Here is a 23,411-nt window from a genome sequence, read left to right on the forward strand (position 1 = left end):
GCTTATTCTTTACAAGAAAAATATCGTAGTCTTAATTTTCATTATTTCGTCCACTAAAAGGACATTAACATTACATGAATAAGACCACAAAGAAGAGTAAGCTTAGTTGTTTTTTTTTAAATAATAAAGAGAGAAACTAGCAAAAAGTTTATCGTAAAGGGCTAGAAACCCCCAAATCCAATGTTTATTTGTGGAAAAGTTTTGTTTTGTTGGCTATAACTCCAGAAAACAATTAGGCAATCAAAAGCAAATGAATGAACTCGAACAACAAACCCATCAACCAGTATTTAATCGACCCATGTTGAAACTTTAGATATAGGCCATATGGAATAAAATAATAATTCTTAAATCCTATAATAAATGTTAATTTTAATGAATGTCAAAATACCTCAAATTTTCAGTCATATCTTAACCCTTATGTCTTTCAATAAAATTCCATCAGATTTAGTAATTTTTACTAATTTTTCACAATACTTGCATATATTTAAATTACTAGTTAGCTCTAGAGAGGCTACTTTTTAACCTACTGTTTTTAATTCCTCCTTCAAAAACTTCAGAATACAATCAAATTTCTGGAATGCTACGGTATTCAAGACAATTTAAGCACTCTCAGAAGGGAAATATATTCCAAATTCATCTAATATAAAAATTTCCCATAAAAACACACTTACACTTTATAGCCAATTTATAGGGAGTTCGAAGAATTAGAATGCCAGAATAAAAATTTCCTGGAGCTTTCTTTAAGTCTCCAAGCAATAAAAGCAATAGAAATAAAAAAAGAAAATGTTAAAGCAGCAATAGCCACATATTTGTTCTAATTTCAAATCGTATTGCTTAATCCCAAGCACCTCAAATGTGAAATATTCTTTCTAATACACGAATACACAAAATGCCACTGCCATCCAAGCTCAGACATCAGGAACACGGAACAATCGGTCAACTTCTTACCGGCATTTGCCATTCTTCGCTCTCGCTCCCATTCCAGCTGCTCCCTTTCTAGCTGCTCTTGCCGCTCTCGTTCTTGCCTTTCCCGGTCCAGCCTCTCCAGCCTCTCCCGCTCTTGTCTCTCCAGCCTCTCCCGCTCTTGTCTCTCCCGTTCCAGGCGATCCTGACGTTCCCTTTCTTGTCTCTCTCTCTCCAGCTGCTCCTGTTCTAGTCGCTCCCTCTCCAGCCTTTCCCTTTCTAACCTCTCCCGCTCCAATCTCTCCCTTTCCATTCTTTCTCTCTCCAGCCTTTCCCGCTCCAGCTCCTTTTGTCGTTGCTGTTCTTGTAGTTGCCTGAAATTAAGAAATGAAAAATATGCAACTGTGGCTACTCACCATTAAAAACCCACTCTTTTCACAATGAACCTATGAGAACCTGAGTTCTGATTTAAATACAAAGCAGTGTAGACCATGCAATCAACATCTCTCCACGTGAAGAAAGACTACGTTAGATAGAGACGGCTTATGTTTCATACGAGTGAAAATAATTTCTATTATTAGGATCATTTTGGGCTGCTTCAGCACATTACACTAATGTCTCATTTTATTCTGTACTTTTCATGAATAAAGTGCTGCAAATAAATGAATAACTGAACATACCACTTTAATGACCAAGACATTATTTCAATCATTTAATGGAAATATCTCTAAATGGTAACTACCTCCCTAAAACATCAAATTTTTACTGTATAAATTATATTTTATCATTTTAGAAAATGCAATGGCTAGTCACAGCACTAGCTCAATAAATGTTTGGTGAATGGAAAAGAAAAACAGACCTAAGGAGAAATAAACTTTAAATCATATTAAGTCTCATATCCAGAGGTCAGTATAATTAACATTTTGGCATTCATACTTCCAGACTTTTCCACATGTAAAAATATGCATATAAACCTTAAAAACAAAATAAATTAGAATATGTCCCTACCACTCTGAAATCTGTTTTCTTCTCTCCCACTTAATATATTATAAAAGGTATTCTAAGGCACTAAGTACAGTTTTGCACCTTTACTTTTCATAACTGAGTAGTATTCCACTGTTTAGGTGTCCATAGTTTAAGCAGTCTCCTATGGTACTACGTAAGTTTGCCTAATACTATTACTGATACTACAATAAACATTTATCTTCATGTATCTTTGAACCGTTTTCTACCTGCTTCTTAAGGATCATCACCAGAGGCACAGATTTGCTATATGAAAAGATACAAATATCAACATTTCTGACACACGGTTCCAAACTGTCTTCAGGAACAGAAGCCCAACAGTATATGAGAACGCCCACTTTCCTTTCCCCTCACTAATACTGAACACCATCATTGCTTTTAATCTTTGCTAATATGACTGATATCATATAACAATTTTCATTTATTTGATTACTTCTGAGGTTAAGTACTTTGCAATCTGTTTACTGATTTTTGTGTTAGTATTAAGTGCACATGTTCTTTGACCAGTTTTCTCTTGGGATAGTTAATATTCCATATTCATTTGAAAGAGTTCTTTTCTATATTAAAGATAATAACCCTTTGTCACATGTTAGTCATATGCATTAACTTTTATTACTTTTTTTATGTCTTTGATTTTTGAAGTTTTGTTTTGTAATATGGCTTTTAATTTTACCTAGAAAATCTAGTAATATTATTCCTTTATGTGATCTGCTTTTGATATCCTTCTTAGGCAGTCCTGTCCCACAGCAAGATTATATAATTATCAACACTTTCTTTTCATACTTTTATTTTTTACAATAAAATCCTTAGTTCATATGAAACTCATCTTGGGCTTGACATGTGAAGTAGTGACCTACATCACAGCACCTTTTATCGAATAGTTTACAGACTTAATTTAAGATGCCACCTTTACATGTGTTGACTGTTACTGAAGTTCCAGAATGTTTTGGAGCATAGATCTATTTGTCTGGCGTGGCACCAGTATCTTGATGCTTTGATATCTGATGTGTACTTTAATATTTAGTAGGGTGAAGCCATCCTTATTACTCTTCTTTTTGAGTTTTTCTAGGTGATTCTCAGATATTTAACTCTTTCTAGGTAAGTTTTAGTATCACTTTGTTAAATTTACCCTTTCTGCCAAGACCTATGCTCTCAATTCTATTAACGTTTCATTAAATTTGAAGATCAGCTAGAAAAACATTCACATCTTTTTATCTTCTTATCTAAGAAAGTATAGAATGTCTCAGTATTTATTCAGATTTAAAGATCTTCTTCAACTCTAGGACTTCAAATGATGACTACAAAAATCTCTTTGCGGTTATATTACAAACCTGCAGAAGCCTCCTGGATGTGGCTCTATAACAGTTTGCTTTTTACCTTTCATATATAACGTAACAGAGCATGAAAATGTCTCCAAGTATCCACCTGGACTTAAACAATTATCTTGCTATAAAAATTAACTTGTGCTGGGGACTTCCCTGGTGGCGCAGTGGTTAAGAATCCACCTGCCAATGCAGGGGACACGGGTTCGAGCCCTGGTCTGGGAAGATCCCACATGCCGCGGAGCAACTAAGCCCGTGTGCCACAACTACTGAGCCTGTACTTTAGAGCCCGCGTGCCACAACTGCTGAGGCACGCACGCCTAGAGCCTGTGCTCCACAACCAGAGAAGCCACTGCAATGAGAGGCCAGCGCACCACAAAGAAGAGTAGCCCCCGCTCAATGCAACTAGAGAAAGCCCGCGCACAGCAATGAAGACCCAATGCAGCCAATAAATAAATTAATTAATTAAAAAAAAATTAACTCGTCCTAAGATTTAAAAAAAGTTACACTCATCTTACGCATAAAGTATTTCACAGCATTGTGGGGAAGATTAAATGAGATAATACCGTGACAGCTCTTTACTAAGTACCTGAAGCATAGGAACTCAATAAATGTGAGCTATAGTAATATTTATTTGGAGGTTTCAAACTGAGACTTTCCCTGGACTGGCTAATAAACTGGCTGGATTCTGACTGGAGGCTGAGCTTCATGACAGAATGCACGTGCTGCCCTTTGCTCCTCCCAACACTACCAAAAAGCCAGTAAGACCTTTCCAGAAATCCCTCCCCTTCATGGTTCCTGAACTGACTATAAAACAAAGGAGAAGCCCAATCCCACTCCTGGGACAACAACACAAAGCTTCTCTCTGGGCAGATCATCGTACTTCATCACTGCAAGAGGAAAACAGAAGACACCTATGGTAATGCTGATTATGGGCTGGCCACAAAGTTCGCTCGGGTTTTTCTGTAAGATGTTACCGAAAAACCCAAATGAACTTTTTGGCCAACCCAACAGTTGCTTAAAATACTGACAACTAAATAATAAAATCTGGTTTTTATGGTACAGTACTGACTTCATTATACTATTTGATAAATTAGGGGTCAAAGTTTCTGAGGGATAACAATATCACTGTAGGGATGAGGGCAAGAAATTAGGTATATTCAGAAGAATGTTTTTAATAATAAACTAGACAAAGTTATTATTATTGAATAACCTGCATCTAATGAATAAACTCAGCTAGGGCTTATATTACATTTGAAATATACAACATGCATCAAAAAATAAGAGCACGTGAAATGTGATAATATTCTAAGCAATCTCTCGGGTCCAGAAGACAAAAGATATACCCATATTATTCTAATTAGAATATATTTGAAAACAGAAGCTAAGGGAAAGTATTTAACTTTTAATGTAGCTGCACCAAGATCTATGATTTAAAAACCCAATTTATTAGGTCCTGTTACATTCCTGTGCCACCTCTTTCATTTTATTTTATCAAAATAATACAAGCACATAGTTTATAAGTTTGTAAGAAAAAATTAGCAGCTCACTGTTCCAACCCTCCCACCCCAGTTTCCAACATATCGGAGATAATTACTATCAATTCTTTTGGCTGTTTCTTTAGATATGTCAATTCTTTTGATTATTTTAACTTTATACATGTCTACTGGCTTTTAAGATATCTCTTATAACTCCCTCACCACACACAGGCTTTTCCCAATATAGTCATGGGAGAATACTGATTTCTGGTTAAATCAATATTCAGAGTTTACATTATTAATATGATAATGTAAACACTGTTCACAGCTGAACCACACAGTACTGTAAGTTCTTCGTTTTTTTACCCCCAAGTTAATGGCTGCTTCTCTAGACCATATATTGCTTTTAACACAAAAAGTAAGCTTAAAGCACAAGTAGAAGGCCAGGTACGAGTAAAGTGAATCTGAAAGAATTATTAAATAACGGCATTTACAACTAGGGTGTCCTGACTTAAAAGATTGTTCCACACGTCATAATATTCTGGGTTTTCAGTCTATAAATAAAAGAGTATCTACTGATGTAGGGAAAGAGCACAGTGCCAGAGAGATCTCCCAAGTTCACTGATAGATGATTGAAGTAGGCAGTTCATACAGCTGTAGGAGAGTCTGATGACTGTGTATTTTCTTGATTTGAAAGTAAGAAAGATGCAAGAAAGGAAACTGTTCAAAGCCTCTATCTAATTTTTAGCCTGTTTACTAAAAAGAAGCACATCTAAACATATTTCTCAAAGTTGTGTGTCAAACAGAAAATCTCAGGCTTACAAATCTTTAGTGGAATGAATAATTCCACCTAAATTGGATGGTATATATAAATCTTCTGACTTTCATGTTTTGACTTCTAAAGCAAGACATCTGTATATCTTTTTAGGGGGACAGTTTCCAAATGTATAAATTCTGCTTTTCTTAGAACACCACTGCCAACTCACATACTGGAAATGCACATGACTAGAGTTCTGTCTACAAATGACTGTTTTCATCTGAAGATTTTTTCAAAATAAGGGCCCTAATTCTGAATTATGGAAAAATTCTGGAAGACTAATTTTTCTTTTAAGTTAGGATATGCATCTTACAATAATTTGAAACCTTCTGAGAAAACATATTTTTTCAGAAAACAATATAGTGCAAATGACTAATATCATAGCAACCAAGAGCATTTAAAAAATATCAGGAAAAATTCTTCCCACCACCAAAATACCTATTGAATTTCTCACCCAAAAGAGCTATCCCCCAAATGCAAAGAGACGCACGAAGCACCAGCCAACAATGAGATTAATAGCTTTTTTATATATTTGAACACATATTTAGTTTATCTTAACTCAAAGGCTTACTTTTCTTAAAGCAAGCAAAACCTGTATAACAAAAATTTGAAACACATTTCATTCAGCCTTATGTATAACAAAAAAATAGTGTTAGGTAAATGAAGAGTGATTTACATTTGACATAACGAAGTAGGAGGGCAGATTAGGAAAAATGTTGCGGGCTGATAACATTTAGTAACACTAATGCTACCGACATCTGTCAGAAAATAAAACTGCATAAATAAAATGTGGGCATTTCACTTCTCTATCAGTAAACAAACGAAAAATGGATAAAACTAAACAAGATAATTAAGTTTTAATAGTACAAAGCTCCTGAGACAAGAGACAATACTTACAAGAGAAGGCGGTCAACTCTTGGTCCATCCTGCCTCTGAAGGCTAATCGGAGAGCTGTACATTCTCATTGTTCCAACTCCCTGCTTCGGTGCTGGGGTTATTATTCCCCTTTTATAACTTTCAGACAATAGTGGTGATTTGCAAACTATTTATAGATAGTAACTACATTAAGTTCCATGTTGAGACTGACACAGGACTGACTCATGTTTCTTAGAATATGTTTTTTCATCACAGTCAGCCAAGGAAGCCAAACTAATATGAGTAAGAACCAAAAACTGATATTAACAAATGCTACACAACATATGAATAGAAAACTAAACTACACTATCATTGTATTACTATAGTAAAAGTATTGGACTAATGAGATTTAACGTAAACATTTGTTTTATCAACTCAATTTTATCCTCATTAAAATTTAAACTTGTAAAATACATACACAGTTTAAAAGGTCAAAGAGTGTTACAAAGTTTATAACAAAACACTAATCCTCTTCTCAACCCCTACAACTTCTGATTTCTTTCCCCAGAAGCAACTACTTTCAACACTTTGATACTTATCTCACGTTTCTAACTAAATACATTCATCTGTTTAGAACTAATACTTCTTAGTCTTTCAGATTCAGAAGTTATCTACTGACTTCATACTACACAAATGAGTTAATTCCTATACCCTCTAACACCCTAAAATCTTTCCTTCTTCATTCTCCCAATAAAATCATGACAGTACTTTGGATACATCCGCATCCATCTAACTTACTCACGGCTGACAATATGTACTTTCCAGAACAATCCCTTTCTTAACCCTGGTGTTACAAATGGTTACCTTTTACATTTGATTCTTTTTCTCTATACCGACCCCTAACTCTCCATCAGAACTGTAACCCCTCTCAATAGGGTCAAGTATATCAGGTGATCTATTTTTTGTTTGCTTATTGTTTTTCTTTCCCCCCAGAAACTTTTGGTCCATCCTGCCTCTGAAGGTTAACTGTAGGGCTATACACTTTCAACGCTCCAACTCCCCGCTTCGGTGCTGGGATTATTATTCCCCTTGTATAACTTTCAGACCTGCTGGGTCCCTAGGTTTTGCTTTCGCCTTAGTCAAGCCGGGAATTCCCTTATCTCTTTCCTACACTGGATTCCTTGTTTCCTGGCTCCTCCCATGGTATCATCATTCTTGGTTTACTCTCTCATTTTAATAGAATACATCTTCCAGTAGCTTCCTAGGAAACTGTGCGGAGGAGGAAATTTTAGATTGGAAGTAACTTCTCAGGAATCACTTTTAAAATCTTCTAATATTCTAAAATCCCAGTGATATGCCTTGGTGGTAGATCTTTTTATGTTTTCCTACTTACTGGACTGGACACTTGGTGAATCTTTTCAGTCTGGACCAGGGGACCTGGCAAACTACAGTCCATGACCCAAATCTGGCCACACCCATCATTTCCGCATTGTCTATGGCAAAGCTACAAAGGAAGAGCTGAACAAATGTCACAGAGACCTCGTGGCCCACAAAGTCTAAGACCTTTACCGTCTGGCCCTTTTCAGAAAAAGTCGGCACCCCTCACCACAATCAAGTCACTGAGTTCCAGGAAATTTTCTTATTTATTTGCAGATTCCATTTCCTCACATTTTTGTTTTGTCCCCCTAAAATTCCTCATATTTAGATGTTGGACCTCCTAATCTGATCTTCTTTTATTTTTTTCCTCAGGTACTATCTATCTTTTACAGCTATTTTCAGGGCAGTTTCCTCAACCTTATTTCTCAAACCTCCTAGTATTAAAATTAATGCTTTTAAAAAAAATTCTAAGTACATTTTCTTACACTCTGATTCTTTTTAAATAACTACAAACATTTGCTTTATGAATAAAATATATTCTTAGTTCTCTGAAGCTATTATATCATTTTTTAGGTTTTCTTCTGTTCCCTGTTATTACGTGTTTCCTCCAATTTCAATTTTTTCTGTTTGTTTTGATCTGTCTTCATGTTATAAAAGTTGTCCTTAAAGGTATGATGATCCTTGGCTGTCCATTCATGTTCATAAGTGGTACTAAAGCTGATCAGAAGCCCTTAAATAAATGAGCTTCAATGGGCGGGACCTTGGGTGTCAATATCTTTGTCTTTTCTCTTGGCCGAGCCAAGTTTCCGGAGGAGGACTCTTCAAGTTCCTTACCTGAGTTCTACAGGTCTGGCTGCCAATGACTGGGAGCTGAGCAAAGGAAAGAGACCAAGTTGGCTGACTTTCACTCATCTCTCTTCAGTATGGCCTCTCATCCACACCTTCACAGCTGTGCCTCCTATACCTCAGGCTTTACCAGGAGCCAGCCAACCTGCTGAAAAGGGCCAGAGAGTATCTCTGTCCATATTCTTTTTTCTTCCTTTTTAAAAAAACAACTCTGCAAAAATGTACAAGCCCTCCTTAGCTCTCAGCTATGCAAAAACAGCCTACAGGGCTGGACTTGGCCAGCGAGCTATAGTTTGCCAACTCCTAGCCTACACTGCGATGCTGTCCAAAATGGTAGCTATTAGCTGTATGTTTGCAAATTGAGCACTTCAAATGCTCCAAGTTTGAATTGGGATATGCTTTTAATATAAAAACACATACCAGATTTTGGAACACATACCAGATTTTTCATACCTAGTATGAAAAAAAAGAGTGTAAAAACACCTCTAAAATTTTTATCAATTACCTATTGAAATAATATTTTAGATGTATAGGGTTAAATATACTAATAAAATTAATCTCACTGGTTTCTTTAAAACTTTCAAAAATGTGGTCACTAGAAGACTTTAAAATGACATGTAGTTTGCATTACATTTCCACTGAACAGCACTGGTCTAGCGCATCTCTAGAAGATAATAAATCTCTAGTCTCCTGTTTGGGTGTTGTGGGGAAAATCTGGGTAGCTAAACCCTCCTTATAAAGACGTACCTAACCCTCCTACGTGTAGCATGATGAAACGCCTTGCCACTGAGAGGCACCACAGCAACTCAACCCTTCTCTTCTCTGTCCTGGCTTACTTTAGCTTTTGCTGGTCTACTAAGCTAGTTACCACCTGTATTAGTTTTTGTGGTCGCCATAATAAAGAACCATACACTAGGTGGCTTAAAACAACGGAAATTTATTCTCTCAGTATGGGAGGTGACAAATCTGAAGTCAAGGTGTTGGCAGTGTTGGTTCCCTCTAAGTTAGGCTCTAAGCAAGAATCTGTTCCATGCCTTGCTCTTCCTTCGCAGGAAGGCTGGTAATTCTTGGAATTCCTTGGCTTGTAGAAGCATCACTATAACCTCTGCCTCCATCTTTACATGGTGTTCTCTCTGTGTCTCTGTGTCTTCACACGGCCATCTTGCTTCGGTAACTTTCTCCTCTTCTTATAAGGACATCAGTCGTGTTGGATAAAGGGGTCCATCTCACTCCAGTATGACCTCATCTTAACTAACAACTCTATTTCCAAAAGGTTACATTTTGAGGTAGTGGAGATTAGAATATATCTTTCTTTTCTTTTTTTTTCCTTTGGCTGTGCCATGCGGCATGCGGGACCTTAGTTCTCCGACAAGGGATCAAACCCATGCCCCCTGCATTGGGAGTGTGGAGTCTTAACCAGTGGACCACCAGGGAAGTCCAAGGACTTCTTCAAGTATCTTTCTTGGGAGACACTATTCAATCCGTAACACCACTCATCAATAAAATTTTAGAAACCAGAAAGGAGACGGCCATTTCTTGTCTTTACATTGTACAACTGATGTCCCTAAAGTGCAACTGCTGTTCCTCAAAGTGCAATGGATGGTCCCAAACAAAACCAGATTCTAAATACATCGTTAAACTTTTCTTTAAGCAATTCATTTCCTTTCTGTAACAGTCAGAAGCCAAGAAAAATAACTTGAAGAATAAGAATTTTTAGCTATTCATTAAAATAATCCATTTATAATTTATGGTTCTGAGCAAAAACCCTATCAAGTTTGTTATGCACACCACACATACACATGCACACATATACCCAAGGAGCACACTACTCACATCATTTTCCTCCTAACCCATCCATTATTATTAGCTCACCAAATACGAATCATTTACCAGTCTTCAAAAATCAATTACTGATACCCACTAACAGCTTACCTAAGAGGAGTAGCAGAAATGTAACGTTATTATAATATGAACTTGATACTGAAAATATAACTACTAAAATTGCAGGTGAATGTTATGATGCAAACTAATATTCTCTTCTACTACATTTTCCAGTAACGGCGTATAAAGATCCAGTTAAATAGCCAAAGTAACAGGATAAAGTTACTTTTTTCAACTTACGAAATAAAAGTTGCCCCAAGGGTATTTTATCATGCCTCTGAAAATAAAATCAAGCACAAGAAAATTTATTTTTATATAAATAACTACCCAAAATAAATTCTGAAAATATAATTTCTGTTGGGAACCAAACGTCTCACTAGAGTGTGCTGTACATCCCTCTGCCACTGTGTTTTTTAATCTACAAAACGAGATCCAGCCATGCACAGCTGCTGGCTGAGATAAAGTGAAGACCAGCACTGTGTATATAAAATTTAGCAGATATTTTTAGGTGTTGTAGTACCTTTTCCCAAGTATCTTTCAACCATAAGTAAAAACAGATTGTTTGGCATGTAGGTCAAAAGAAAATGGCATATACTTTTCTTATAACTTGAAAATACTGAAGTTTTACAAAGCAAGATGCCTTCTTATTATATGACAAACAGGGAAAGAATATTAAAAAGCAATGTCTTAGCATGGCATAAAGGCCCTTTACGTATTAATTTAATAGCACCATCAGTCCTGGAGCGGAGGAAGAGGGGTAGTACTCACGTCACACAGGTGGTGTGCACTCCCTTGGCTCTTACACATAGACTCTTTCCGCCTAGAATGCTTTTCCATTCTATGATTGGAAACTCCTAGTTCACTTCCCCTTCAAGGCACAGCTCAAAGAGCATCTCCTCAGGAACGGCTCCCACCGTCTCCCAAACAGCACAGACAGAAAAGCCCAGGCAGCATGAAAAGAGTGCGTATTGTCTTATTTAATGGTCCCAACAACCTTATGAACTCATACTGTCTGCCTGTTATGCCCCAACACCTACATATAAATGAATTCAGTACCACTGAACTGCTTGGCTTTTTATTCAAAACTTTATTCAGGTCCCTACTCTCAAGTAGCCTACAATGTTCACTGTGGAGACAAGACTCATATGTAAAGCAAACAACAAACAATAAAAAAGCATGTGGTTAAGTTACAGGAGTTCAGAAACGAAAACCATTAATATACCTGGAAAACAGTCTACAGAAAAGGACAAGACAGAAAGGACGAGAAGGGCAGGACAGAGAGGTAAATGCTACAGAGAAGCACAGAGGGAGAACCCGAGTATGGTGTACAGGCAGTCTTAAGGGAGGAAAGAGATCGTGGGGTGGGCTCTTAAGTGTCAGGCCAAAGAATTAAACTGGATGCGAGGAGAGCTGGCCACCCGTACTGCGAGCCGGGAAGTGACATGAGCTCCTGGACTCCTCTTACTCAAGTTGGTACATTTGAGCAGTCAAACTATCTTCCCCCGCTCCAAGATTCTACTGGAATTCCAGAAAAATAAAAGTGTGTATAAATAAACCCACTACAAAGTAGACAACTGAGCTGAGTGGTCTTTAGTAGACCAAATGTATCATCAAATTTCTGGAAGACAAAAAGGGTTAGGGAGGAGTTACATGTCTAGAATTCTCTCCCAGTTCCTATGTACTAGTACATCCAACTGCCTAGTAGTCAGCATCTCTACTTGAATATGTCCAATGGGCATTTCGGCTTAACATCTTCAAAATTCATCTGACCTCTCCCCACAAAACCTGCCACTCACAGTCGTCTCAGTTAATGGTAATTCCATCCTTCCCACAGCTCCCGTTAAAAACCACAACTCCTCCCCTTCTCTCACACCCCACATACAATCCACCAGGAAATGTAAGGATCTGCCTTCGCACCGCTTCCACTGCCTGGGGAAAGCCATCATTATTTCCTGCCTAGTTTACCACAATAGCCTCTTAACTAGTTTTCTTGCTAGGCTGCTATCACAACCCTGTACCTGCTTTCATTTGTGTTTCTCTATAGCCTTGTCTCAACAAAGCAGGCAAACTAATTCTGTTAAAATGTTAAGCCAGATCGTTCCTATCAAAATCATCCAATGGGCCCTCATTTCTCTCAGAAAAAAGCTAATTTTTTTTTTTTTTTTTTTTTTGCGGTACGCGGGTCTCTCACCGTTGTGGCCTCTCCCGTTGTGGTGCTCCGGACGCGCAGGCTCAGCAGCCATGGCTCACGGGCCCAGCCGCTCTGCGGCATGTGGGATCCTCCCGGACCGGGGCACGAACCCGTGTCCCCTGCATCGGCAGGCGGACTCCCAACCACTGCGCCACCAGGGAAGCCCAAAAGCTAAATTCTTTATAATTGCCTGCCATGTCCTGCATGACACGACTCCTCCACTACTCTCCTTTTCTGCTCCTGTTCTCTCTGCTCCAGCCTCCATGCCTCCTCGTTCCTCCCTGTACACGAGCACAATCCTGCCTTAAGGCTCTGCACAGACTGCGCCCCCTGCTGTAATGCACTCACCCAGACATCCACTCGGCTAACTCCTTCCTTTCATTTCCATAAAATCTACTCTGACCAACCTATTTAAAGTTGTAACCATTTCCCCTTGGCCCTCTGCAACATATACTCCCTTCACTTGGCTCTATTTTCCTCCCATAGCACTTACCACCTTCTGCTACACTGGGTCATGTTCACTCTATTCTCTGATTAGGTTGAGGCTTTCTGTCCGCCACCCACCACCCTGATATACTGTAAGCACTCAGAACAAAGCACTAAGCCTCGAACGTAACTGGACTGAAGAGTGGAGGCATCCAGGGTCCCGAACACAGACTCAGAATGGCTGAAGCAGACGCGAGAAGAATCTGGGAAAGACCTAACTTGAGATCAGCAGGTAGAAAGAATGGGAATGGGCAGTTACAACCGTAATCAAGCTGATTAATAAACACACACACTGTCTGAAGAAAATGCTCCAGTCATCCCTCTGTTCCCCAACCTCAGCTCAATGGATGGAATGGCATTTATCACAGAAGACTGTCCTCTAAACAAAGTGAAGAAGCTGCCTCAGATGAGCTAGCGTGTCTGGTGGAACTAGAGGTGGCTCAGCTTCGTGGGGCTGAGGCCTGTTGGCTCCCCCCTCTTGTACCCCAAAGGAGAGCCTGTCAGTCTGTCTGCTTGGCCACTTACACAGACCCCCTTGGCAGCCCTCGGTCAGGGAAGAATGCTGTCCATAGACACCCAAACCTCATAATGGAACAGGAAACCCAAGCCAAGTACTGACGTCATTCAGACTGATTCTTTTTTTTAGAAATAAAGAGACCACTGAAGATTACCAGATATTTGGGTAAAACCAATAAGGCAAACAACACTACTCTATAGGAAGGCGATAATTCAAACAAAGGATGAGAAACAAGAGGGACTTAAGATACAATCATGAATTTAGGACAGGCTGTTTTGAAAAAGGAATAATCGCTCCCCCCGCCTCCGCCCCGCAAAAGGCTCTTGGAGAATAAAATTAAATTATAGGAGATCAACTACTGTGCTGTCCAATTAGGTGGTCATGAGCCACATGTGGCTCTCGAGCACTCATACTGTGGGCAGCCTGAACAGAAACGTGCTGTAAGTGTAAGAAACACATACTGAACTTGGAAGACTCAGTACAACAAACAGAATGTAAAATACCTTAATTTCTATACTGATTTCTTTTTGAAATGATAATATTTCCGTTATAATGGGTTAAATATTTTATTTAACAACGTATTTTATGTTATTAAAATTAATTTCACCTGTTTCTTTTTACTTTTGCTAGTATGGCTACTAGAAAAATTTTAATTAATTATGTAGCTTATATTTCTACGAGGTAACGCTGGTCTAGAACGTATGGTTAAAAAAATCATCAAGAATACAGAACACAGAAACAGAGGCAGAAAATGAGAAAAGATAAGCATCATAAGGAAATAACCCAGGAGGCCCAGCATTTGATCAGTAGGAGCTCCCCAAAAAGAGAACAAAACAGAGAAGGAAATGGCTAAAGAAATAAAATTTTAAAAAATCTAGGAGTTGTGGATAAGTCTTCAAATGGAAACAGTCCATTAAGTACTGAGCTTAATAAATCGGGGAGGGACCCCAAAACCAAAAACAAATCACATCTTTGTGAAAACTCAGACTACCATGGTTAGTAAGGAAGTTTAAAAGGATTCTAGGAAGGGGGAAAAAAGATCACCTACTAACATAAAGACAAAGATTTAATGGCAGTAATAGAAAGACTGAAAATGTATAAACCATGGAAATAAAAAAACAAAAAAATAAAATTAAAAAAATGACGTGTCTATCAAAACTAGGTGGTAGAATGGAAGAAAGGGGATAGGGAGATGCACAGAACTACTGCATTCCTCTTACAGAGTGAAGAGTTAAGAGATACTAAGGTTATTAGAAGAACTAAAAACAATAACTACTCATGATTGGCAGGAGAAGTGAAGAATTCATTTTTTCATAGTGTAGAGTCAATAAGTACTATCTGTAATGTGACTAATCAAGAAACAGAAATATAAACACATTATATATTACTATAGAAGAACTCATCAAAAGTACTAAAAGTAGAAATGGTTAAAAGTGATTAAGTCTCATGATTAATATAAGGGGAGGGCACAAGTGTGCAGCAGATCACCCTCCCCCGCTTTTAGACCCTCCTACACTGTGCAAAAAAGTTTAAGAAAAAAGAATCTAGCAGTAATAAAGTAGGAATAAGTGAAAGGGATCTAGCTTAAAGACAGAAAAACTAGCAAGTCAGAAAACTATAGCAGTATACAAGCAAATAAATACTGGAGAAAGCTATTAGTAATGAGAATGTCAGGACAGTAAATCCAACAGGCTTTTAGAGAAAGAAATAACAAAATGTACTTGAATAGATATTGTGAATGAAGATAATTATAGACTTTCTCAGCTGAAATTTTGGGAGAAATATTAGAGAGAAGAGGAATGTACTTTAAAAATGAAATCATAAGGGTTTAAACTGAGGCATCAGTAGGATACCCAAATGGATGAGCTCTAAAATAGGAATTCTCATTGAGGATCCACTGTTGGAATTAAGGGGGTCTGTAATCCTCTGGACCATGTAAGGGCACACATGTGTGCACATGTGCAAAATCACATGCACATATCTGAAGGGTTAGGTTGGGTGGGGTGGGGGGACTGGATGGAAGAGGACAGTAGTTCACTACTTCTACTAAATTCTCAAAAGGACCCATGACACTACTCCATTTATCTGGAAATATGGGTCTGGCTCTCCATTGGATAATCAGGAGCTGTAGATTTTGAAGCCATCAGCACAGAAGTTAAAAGAAAACTATAAGATCCAACCAAATCACCAACTTTTCAAAGGTTATATACTGTGTGCAGAAATAAAAAAGAGATAGCTAAGTGTAAAGCCTTATATAAGAAAAGGAAGAGGTACAGAAAAGGAGAAGAGTTAGCAAAAAAGATACTCTAAAGCATCAAAAGGAAGAGAGAGAAGTGGAATACGTAGACCAAGAGAAGACATTTAAACGAGAATAAGTCAATGATGGTAGCAGCACATCCAGTAGATTTGTGAACACAAAGCAGATTTCATGAGATTAAAATGGAAATGGGGTGGGACTTCCCTGGTGGCACAGTGGTTAAGAATCCCCCTGCCAATGCAGGGGACAAGGGTTCGAGCCCTGGCCTGGGAAGATCCCACATGCTGTGAAGCAACTAAGCCCGTGTGCCACAACTACTGAGCCTGCGCTCTAGAGACCGCGAGCCACAACTGCTGAGCCTGCGCTCTAGAGACCGCGAGACACAACTGCTGAGCCTGCATGCCACAACTACTGAAGCCCACGTGCCTAGAGCCCGTGCTCCGCAACAAGAGAAGCCACCACAATGAGAAGCCCGCGCACCGCAAGGAAGAGGAGCCCCCATTCGACACTACTAGAGAAAGCCCGCGCGCAGCAACGAAGACTAAGGCAGCCAAAAAACCCCACAAAACAACAACAACAAAAGAACATAAAAAAAGGAAATGGGGTGAAAAGTAAAGAAAAGGAATGGAGATGAAATTAATAATGAGAGAGAAGGAAATTGGTTGGTGTCAAGTGGAAGAAGAAAGAAGAGTCTGAGCGTGACTATGGACAGAAAATAATTTAAAATTCATACCAATTTTTCAGAAATTCGGATTCCACTCTTCAAAATGACTGAGTTAAAGTCTTCAACTAAACAAATAAGTAATATAAACATCTTCAATTTTCAAACCCTTAAGTATCTACTTACATACAAAGAGAAAAACCTCAAGTCCAGATGAACGCTTTGAAATGAGAAAGAACGTACATGAGGGCATGGCGTTCTCATGACAATTACTAAAAGTTCACTCAATACTCGTTTTCAACTACAACTGCATGCTGCAAGTTCTTGACAACCCTCTGTGAAGCAGATGACCCACCTGTGACCCTTGACGAGGCAGCAGTACCAGCAGAAGACTTCTGTTTGTATTCTGTGCTGCCCTGGACTCCAGCAACTGTGTCTGGGATTACTTGCTTGCCTACTCTGTATTACCAGAGATGATCTATTATGTTCAGGATTTTCTCCTGGTTCTTCCTCGTTTTCTACAAATGTGTTACTCTCAATAAAACTATGATCATTTTTTATGAATTACTTTTCTGTTTGGTGTGTGAGAGACAGCATACAATTTCTAACTCTTGGAATTATTCTAGTATGTTTAAAATTTTCAATATGGAACTGAAATAAATGAATATATTCCTTAAACTTCCCTTATTTCTATAGAAACTTAATTTTATTTATATCTGTTAGAGCATCACTCTAAAGAGCAGAAAAAGTTTCACCAAATTTGGAGGCTAGTTCCAGAGTGATCTAACTAAACATATAAGCTGTGGCAAAAACGAAATTCACTTTAAGAGATCCTGGAGGGCGCTCCTCAAGAGCTAAGTAGTTACACAGCAAAGCAACAACACAGAACCACAGCAAGAAATTCCTTTGACTGTCTGTCAGGGAAACATGACACATATATTAAGACAACATAAAGAATATGGAGAACATTTCAAATATGAGGCCAAATCAAAAGTGACAAGAAAAATTGCTGGCTTGCCATGGAGCAAATGCCTCTCAACTGGAAAATTCCATCTGTAAGATGGTTATCAATTCCCCAGAACAAAACAGGGGTGCCCTACTAGTAACAAAAAGCAGTATCAACATCTCTAAAAAGTTTCAATTTGTTGAAAATGGGGCACCTGGTTTGACTAGCTCAATTTTAGTTACTGAATGTGACTGGATTTTACAAAGCTATTTTGTTATAAAGTAGTCTCTAATTTAGAGACTCTGGGTTAATTCAGAAAAAACTACCCCTAAGTGAGGCCGTATTATAATTTCAAATGTATTTCTAAACTGCACTGAGATAATGAAGACGTTATTGATTTCATTCAATCACAGTTTAATCATAAACAGAATGATTCTGTATTCCATTACTATTCCTGTTCAATATTCAATGCCTTGTACAAAGAGCCAACACTATTTCAACTTTCCAGTCATGTGACAGGCATAATGATCAGATTAATTTATAACTGCTATAAAAATAAGACTGCTTGAAGTGTAAACACATTTTATTTGCTGTTAAGAGTATTTAAAATATTTTAAATTCATGAGTATGATTTTTACCAAAAAAGCATATATGAAATTTTATAACATCTTTTGTCCAGCCTATTAAGAATCTGCTTGATTATTAACAGCGATTCTAAAACTTAATATAACAATAAAAGTTCAGACTTCCAAATGGCTGATGAGACATAATCTACCTTCAATATCAGATGTTCACAGATTGGTCTTCTGTAGTAGAAAGAAAAGGTGCAAATAACTCGTGAATTTACCTTCTTTGAATTTCCAATTCTTCTTGTGATGGGCCATTCTGAACTTGGGCAGGTAGTTGTGAATTTTGTCTAGGCAATGTCGGCCCTAAAAAGGGAGGGAAACATTATAGATGAACATTATCTTTATACTGCACTGGATAGAGGAGATAAAATCATGAGAATAACATAAAACCATAACATATTTACAAATGTATCTTCTTTTTGTTTAGCAAAATAAAATATAAGCTTCATATAACACACAGCAAATGAAAGACTGCAACATAATACTGTCATTATCTCCAGAAGGCTTACTTGAAACAAATGGAAAACATCAACAATAAAAGAAAAATAAACATTTATATATGAAGAGCTTGAGTAAAACAAGTGTTCAATGAGCATCTGAATAGGCACCTAAGCTTGACGCTTCTAAGACAATGAGACATTCTCTTTGGGGTACTTATTCATGAAGTGGAGAGGGAGAACTTAAATGAAAAATCAGAATTCAAAAACTCACCTAAATAGAACACTGGAAATGAAAAACAGGAGAGAGAGAGCATGAGAACCTTTTTACTAGACTGATGTATGCTAATGCATTTATCAAATTTGCCCACTTTAAGTTGCCATTCTTATTTAATGGCCTGGCATTTCCAGCACTGGTGAAAACAAACATTTGCTAAACTTCCATATATAATTAATCTACTTCTCTGAATTTTTGATGTAACACATGTAATTATAATAACTTTTCATTTGGGGTAAAAACAAAACAAAACAAAAAAAACCTGCGTTCAAAGCAACATGGTTCTGTCATGAGAAACTAATGACCATTCATTCCCACATCATATAAAATGCAGACCCATTTTTAGCATCTCATAAAGAAGGCCACTAAATAATGGGACATTTTAATGTCGCTGGATATAAAAATTATGTGTCATAAAATGAGATAAATAAAATACTAGACCTAATATACAATGCCTATGGTTACAATAGAACAATCTTGAAATCTAATCCAGTAAACAAGAGAATAAAGAAACAGTAGTTATCTTCCACTCTTGGAGAGAAATATATGAGTAATGATATGCTGCACATATTTGTGAATTCTAGTGTGCCAGCAAAGGCCCCTAACAGATAGTTTGAAAGTGTTTTGTAGACCACTAGTATAAAAAACAGTTAACAAATAAATGCTTCTATGTGCTAAAGCAAACTCTTGTAATCTATATGAGTTAAAAGCACAAAGTATCTATTTTATACTAGTGGAGAAGATTTCACAAAGAGAAGGACAAGGTTCACTAGAATATAATACAGTACTTTTATATCCCAAGTGCAGAAAAACAAATAATTTGATCTGAACTTACCTACTAATTTTTCTCCTCATCTCTTTACACGTTTTTACATTAATCATTTAATTTGTCCTCTAAAGACAAATTAGATGACAACTGCAGTGATATTTCATTAGATTTCCTAAAAGAGTCTGCTATTTTAAGAGCCACATAGAGGAAATATAAAAATATATTAATCCCATGTAATCAGTAACAGCAAAAAAATAAAATAAAATAAAGCTTTTAAAATTAAAAATGCACTTAAATGTTTGCATAAATGAAAATATGTAATGTGTCTAGGAGACAGACTGGAATTCTTTCCTTCTTTCGGATATTAACATAATGATATAAAAATAGACTGTCCTATTAAGCCATACCCTAAGGTTTAGTACTTTACTCGTCTCTTCTGGCAGAGGAGGGGGACATACAAGGTGGGAGGGTAAGTGTGAGAAAATAAAAACTACTTGCGGTAGTATTTTCCAAAGTTATATTTATCCAAAAATATTAAATGTGAGCATTCAGCATGGGCAACTCACAAGACCACCATGGTTTAACTAGTTTTAAAAACAATGTTTGTGTATTTAAGTTAAAACTTCATGCTACTCGAATAATTAAGCAGTGAATGTCAGTAGGTAGATTTGTTTGGCATCAGTCTCAAAGAATTCGATCCTGCTAATTCACATCTACATCAAGCACTGTAGCTCAACAATAATATTAATAGATTAAACTCACCAATTAAAATCTCGACGTAAGTTTTAACTCAAATACATAAATTCAAGAGAAAGATGTCAAAATTTCAACTCAATCCTTCTGATTTTATTTAAAGGTTTTTTTTTTAAATTAAACTGTCCAAAGTTTGATACAACTTACAAAAAAATCTGAATGTGAGAAAGGTTTCTTTTAGCAATTTATAAAAACTATTTTGGATTGTTTTTTTAATTTAAAAGTTTACTCAGCAAGCTTGTTTTAAAAGAAGGTTTTAAAAATGTGGGCAATATTTTCTGGCTGATATTATTAATTATAAAAATAGTTTACTACAAGGAAGATCCTTTTAAAATGGGAGGAATCCAAGAACAACTGAACAACTCTTAAAATTCTTTTCTACATGGTTCTTGGTGATAGTGGGTTATCTGTCTTCCCAAACACCTTCGTTATTAACTGGGGGGCAGAAGAGAGGACGCCTTCCCCCTGGCATTTTCTCACATCCATATCTAACCTGGTTATTTCGTTGTTTCTTCTGCATCAATATTGTCAACTAACAATAACAAGCACATTGAAATTCATGTGCATTTAAGAAATAATATAAATATACTGTGAGCATTAAATAAAAGAGTCTTAGGTAAATTATGAACTTCAGGTACTCAATTATATTCTTCATTCTTGTCAAACATTTTACTGGGTTATACAATTGTTAAATTATACCAAAGGCACCACACACAACATGAAGCAGCAATTAAGATTAGGCAAGGCTGTCAGCTGCCACTGTATTTTCTGGAATATAACTATTAGTTACTTCACATAGGTCATATGCCTACATGAGTATTTGTGTTCTCATAGAATGCAAAAAAGGTACTTTCCTAACCAGTGGGTAAGTAACAATATTTTATGAGCATCACAGGGTGGTTAACGGCTCTTTTGGGGGAAAAAAGGAGAAGTGACAAGTGAACCTGCTTTGTTCCTACTATTGTATCATAAAGAACAGTAGCTACATGAGGGTTAGTTTTCTCTGTTCTATTACCACAGCCAAAGACAATGGTTGGTCTTAATTTGTCCTGGCTAGAATTCATATAGCAAAGTATGTAAATCACATGTTTCTAATAAAGAAAATGTGTCCGTGTCACTGATATGGTATCTTATAAATGATGGAAATCAGAATAGAATGTCTCTCTAAACCAGGAATGAATGGCATTTCAGTCTTGACTTCAATACTGAGTTTTGGGTAAAGCATATTTCACTTATTGTCACATTTTAATTTTCACAGACCTAGTTTCACACTTAGCCACAGACTATTTAAAACACAGGACTAAAAGACAAATAGGTGTTATTATACACAATACAATCAAGTTTAAACTTAGCAATGTGGTAATTATATTGTTTGTACACAGTTAAATCAATTAAACATACTACTGGGGGAAACTGCTTTTTAACACATTATTTTACAACTTAAAAAATTCACCTTTATGAAGGCCAAATCAATCTTTTCTCTGCAGTTGGGTAAACTCTATTATTCTGCATGTGAACTACACATACTAAGTAGCGAAGTATAGAACATCAAGTAGGTTTTCAAAAAGAGCTAAAAAGAGTCCTAATAACACAAACACAAACAATCACTCATGGCTAGTTCAAAAGACCGCCTGGAAGAACCCCCAGGAGGAGGCAGAAAAATCAGAACTAAAAGTTACTAATTAATCACTTAATCTGTAATGATTAATTAAGGAACCTGAGAAGGAGTGGAGAGTTTATAAGGAGCCGCACAACAGGCTCACTGCTGTAACTGTCACCTGGAGAGATCGTAAAATAAAACCTCAGGTGATTAAGAAATGCATTAGAATTTTCATTTTTGGAAATTTCTAACACATGCTTATTTGCCTAAACCAGCAAGTATATCAATCTTAAAGCAATTCTCTTTATAGGTCAAGAAACAGTATTAGTAATACTGAAGGATCATATCAAAAACTGATTCACATGGATAAAGTACATATACACAGCTGAATTGTTTATATAAAATTTTAGTAGTATATATCATTTTATCTCTCATAAAATAATCTGGCCAGCCAAGGTATACAGTAGTCAAAAACGTATATACGAGTTAAAAAAAAAAAAAAGGCTCTAAGATTTAAAAGTCACTTTTTGAACTTGGGTTTTCAAATCAGAAAGTTTTAGGATCAAATGAGAATAAAAAGAATTCAGACGTGTGTGTGTGTGTCGTGTATATGTGTACATATATAGATACATCCTAGTGTAAGGAGAAGGATATGCATATAATGCATATACCTGATTAACTGTAATGTGGAATGGTTAAGTGACATAACCGGTTTGTCCATGCAAACAACACATATATGTGCACACGTGTGTATATGAGCGTGAGAGTGAAAGAAAACACTCTGTAAGCCTAAATTCACTCCTAAGCCACAGATATCTAACCTACTGAATAAAGGAGGCTGTCGATCAGAAACCAACCTATTAATAAGAGCTCACATCTGCCTTACAACATGTACACCTGAAAATTAATTCAAGTTAAGCAAAAGCTCCCTTCCAATAAATCACATTTATATTCCCCAAATCATATTAAGATGAATATAACTTTTCCCCTTAAATTCTAATTTAAAAGACTGCTCTCAAAGAAAATAGTTAAAAACAAAAACGAACAAACAAAAACCCCTCTCATTCGTGTTGGAAGAAGTGAACAAGAAATTAGTTCTGAGATCCTAATTCTAACTAAATCCTTTCTAAGAAGCCAACTCAAAAGCTGACCAAACCACCTACATGAACCACAACAAATATCACAACATAAAACAGTAGCTTGCTGTGTATCCCAAATACCACAAACCAGACCATGGCCTAAGGAAACAAAAGTTATGGAAATGCGCAAGGAGTATGTACCACAGCTTGAAAAAGTAATGTAAACATAATGTTGCTTACCACAGAAAATACATCGCAAATTAGTGCTGTCCTGGGTAGCAGTAACTTTGCTCTGGGCTGCAACAGA

At 36.9% G+C, this 23,411-nt stretch overlaps 1 protein-coding gene across 8 annotated transcripts in view; it reads right to left on the reverse strand.

Moving 5' to 3' along the window:
• ENAH (ENAH actin regulator) overlaps positions 1-23,411 on the reverse strand; it is a 156,362-nt gene that overhangs the window by 23,202 nt on the left and 109,749 nt on the right. For 6 of the 8 annotated variants that reach the window (XM_082652056.1, XM_082652055.1, XM_082652054.1 and 3 more), the window contains exons 4-5: positions 18,408-18,492; positions 949-1,277 (exon numbers count right to left, since the gene is read on the reverse strand). In XM_082652056.1, coding sequence (XP_082508182.1) covers positions 949-1,277; positions 18,408-18,492 — 414 coding nt within the window. Of the gene's footprint in view, positions 1-948; positions 1,278-6,440; positions 6,541-18,407; positions 18,493-23,344; positions 23,402-23,411 lie in introns of those variants that run through there. The other 2 variants (XM_082652049.1, XM_082652052.1) reach the window with 2 other exon arrangements.

Source organism: Grampus griseus (assembly GCF_964374135.1).
Source record: "Grampus griseus genome assembly, chromosome: 1".
Classification (NCBI taxonomy): Eukaryota; Metazoa; Chordata; class Mammalia; order Artiodactyla; family Delphinidae; genus Grampus; species Grampus griseus.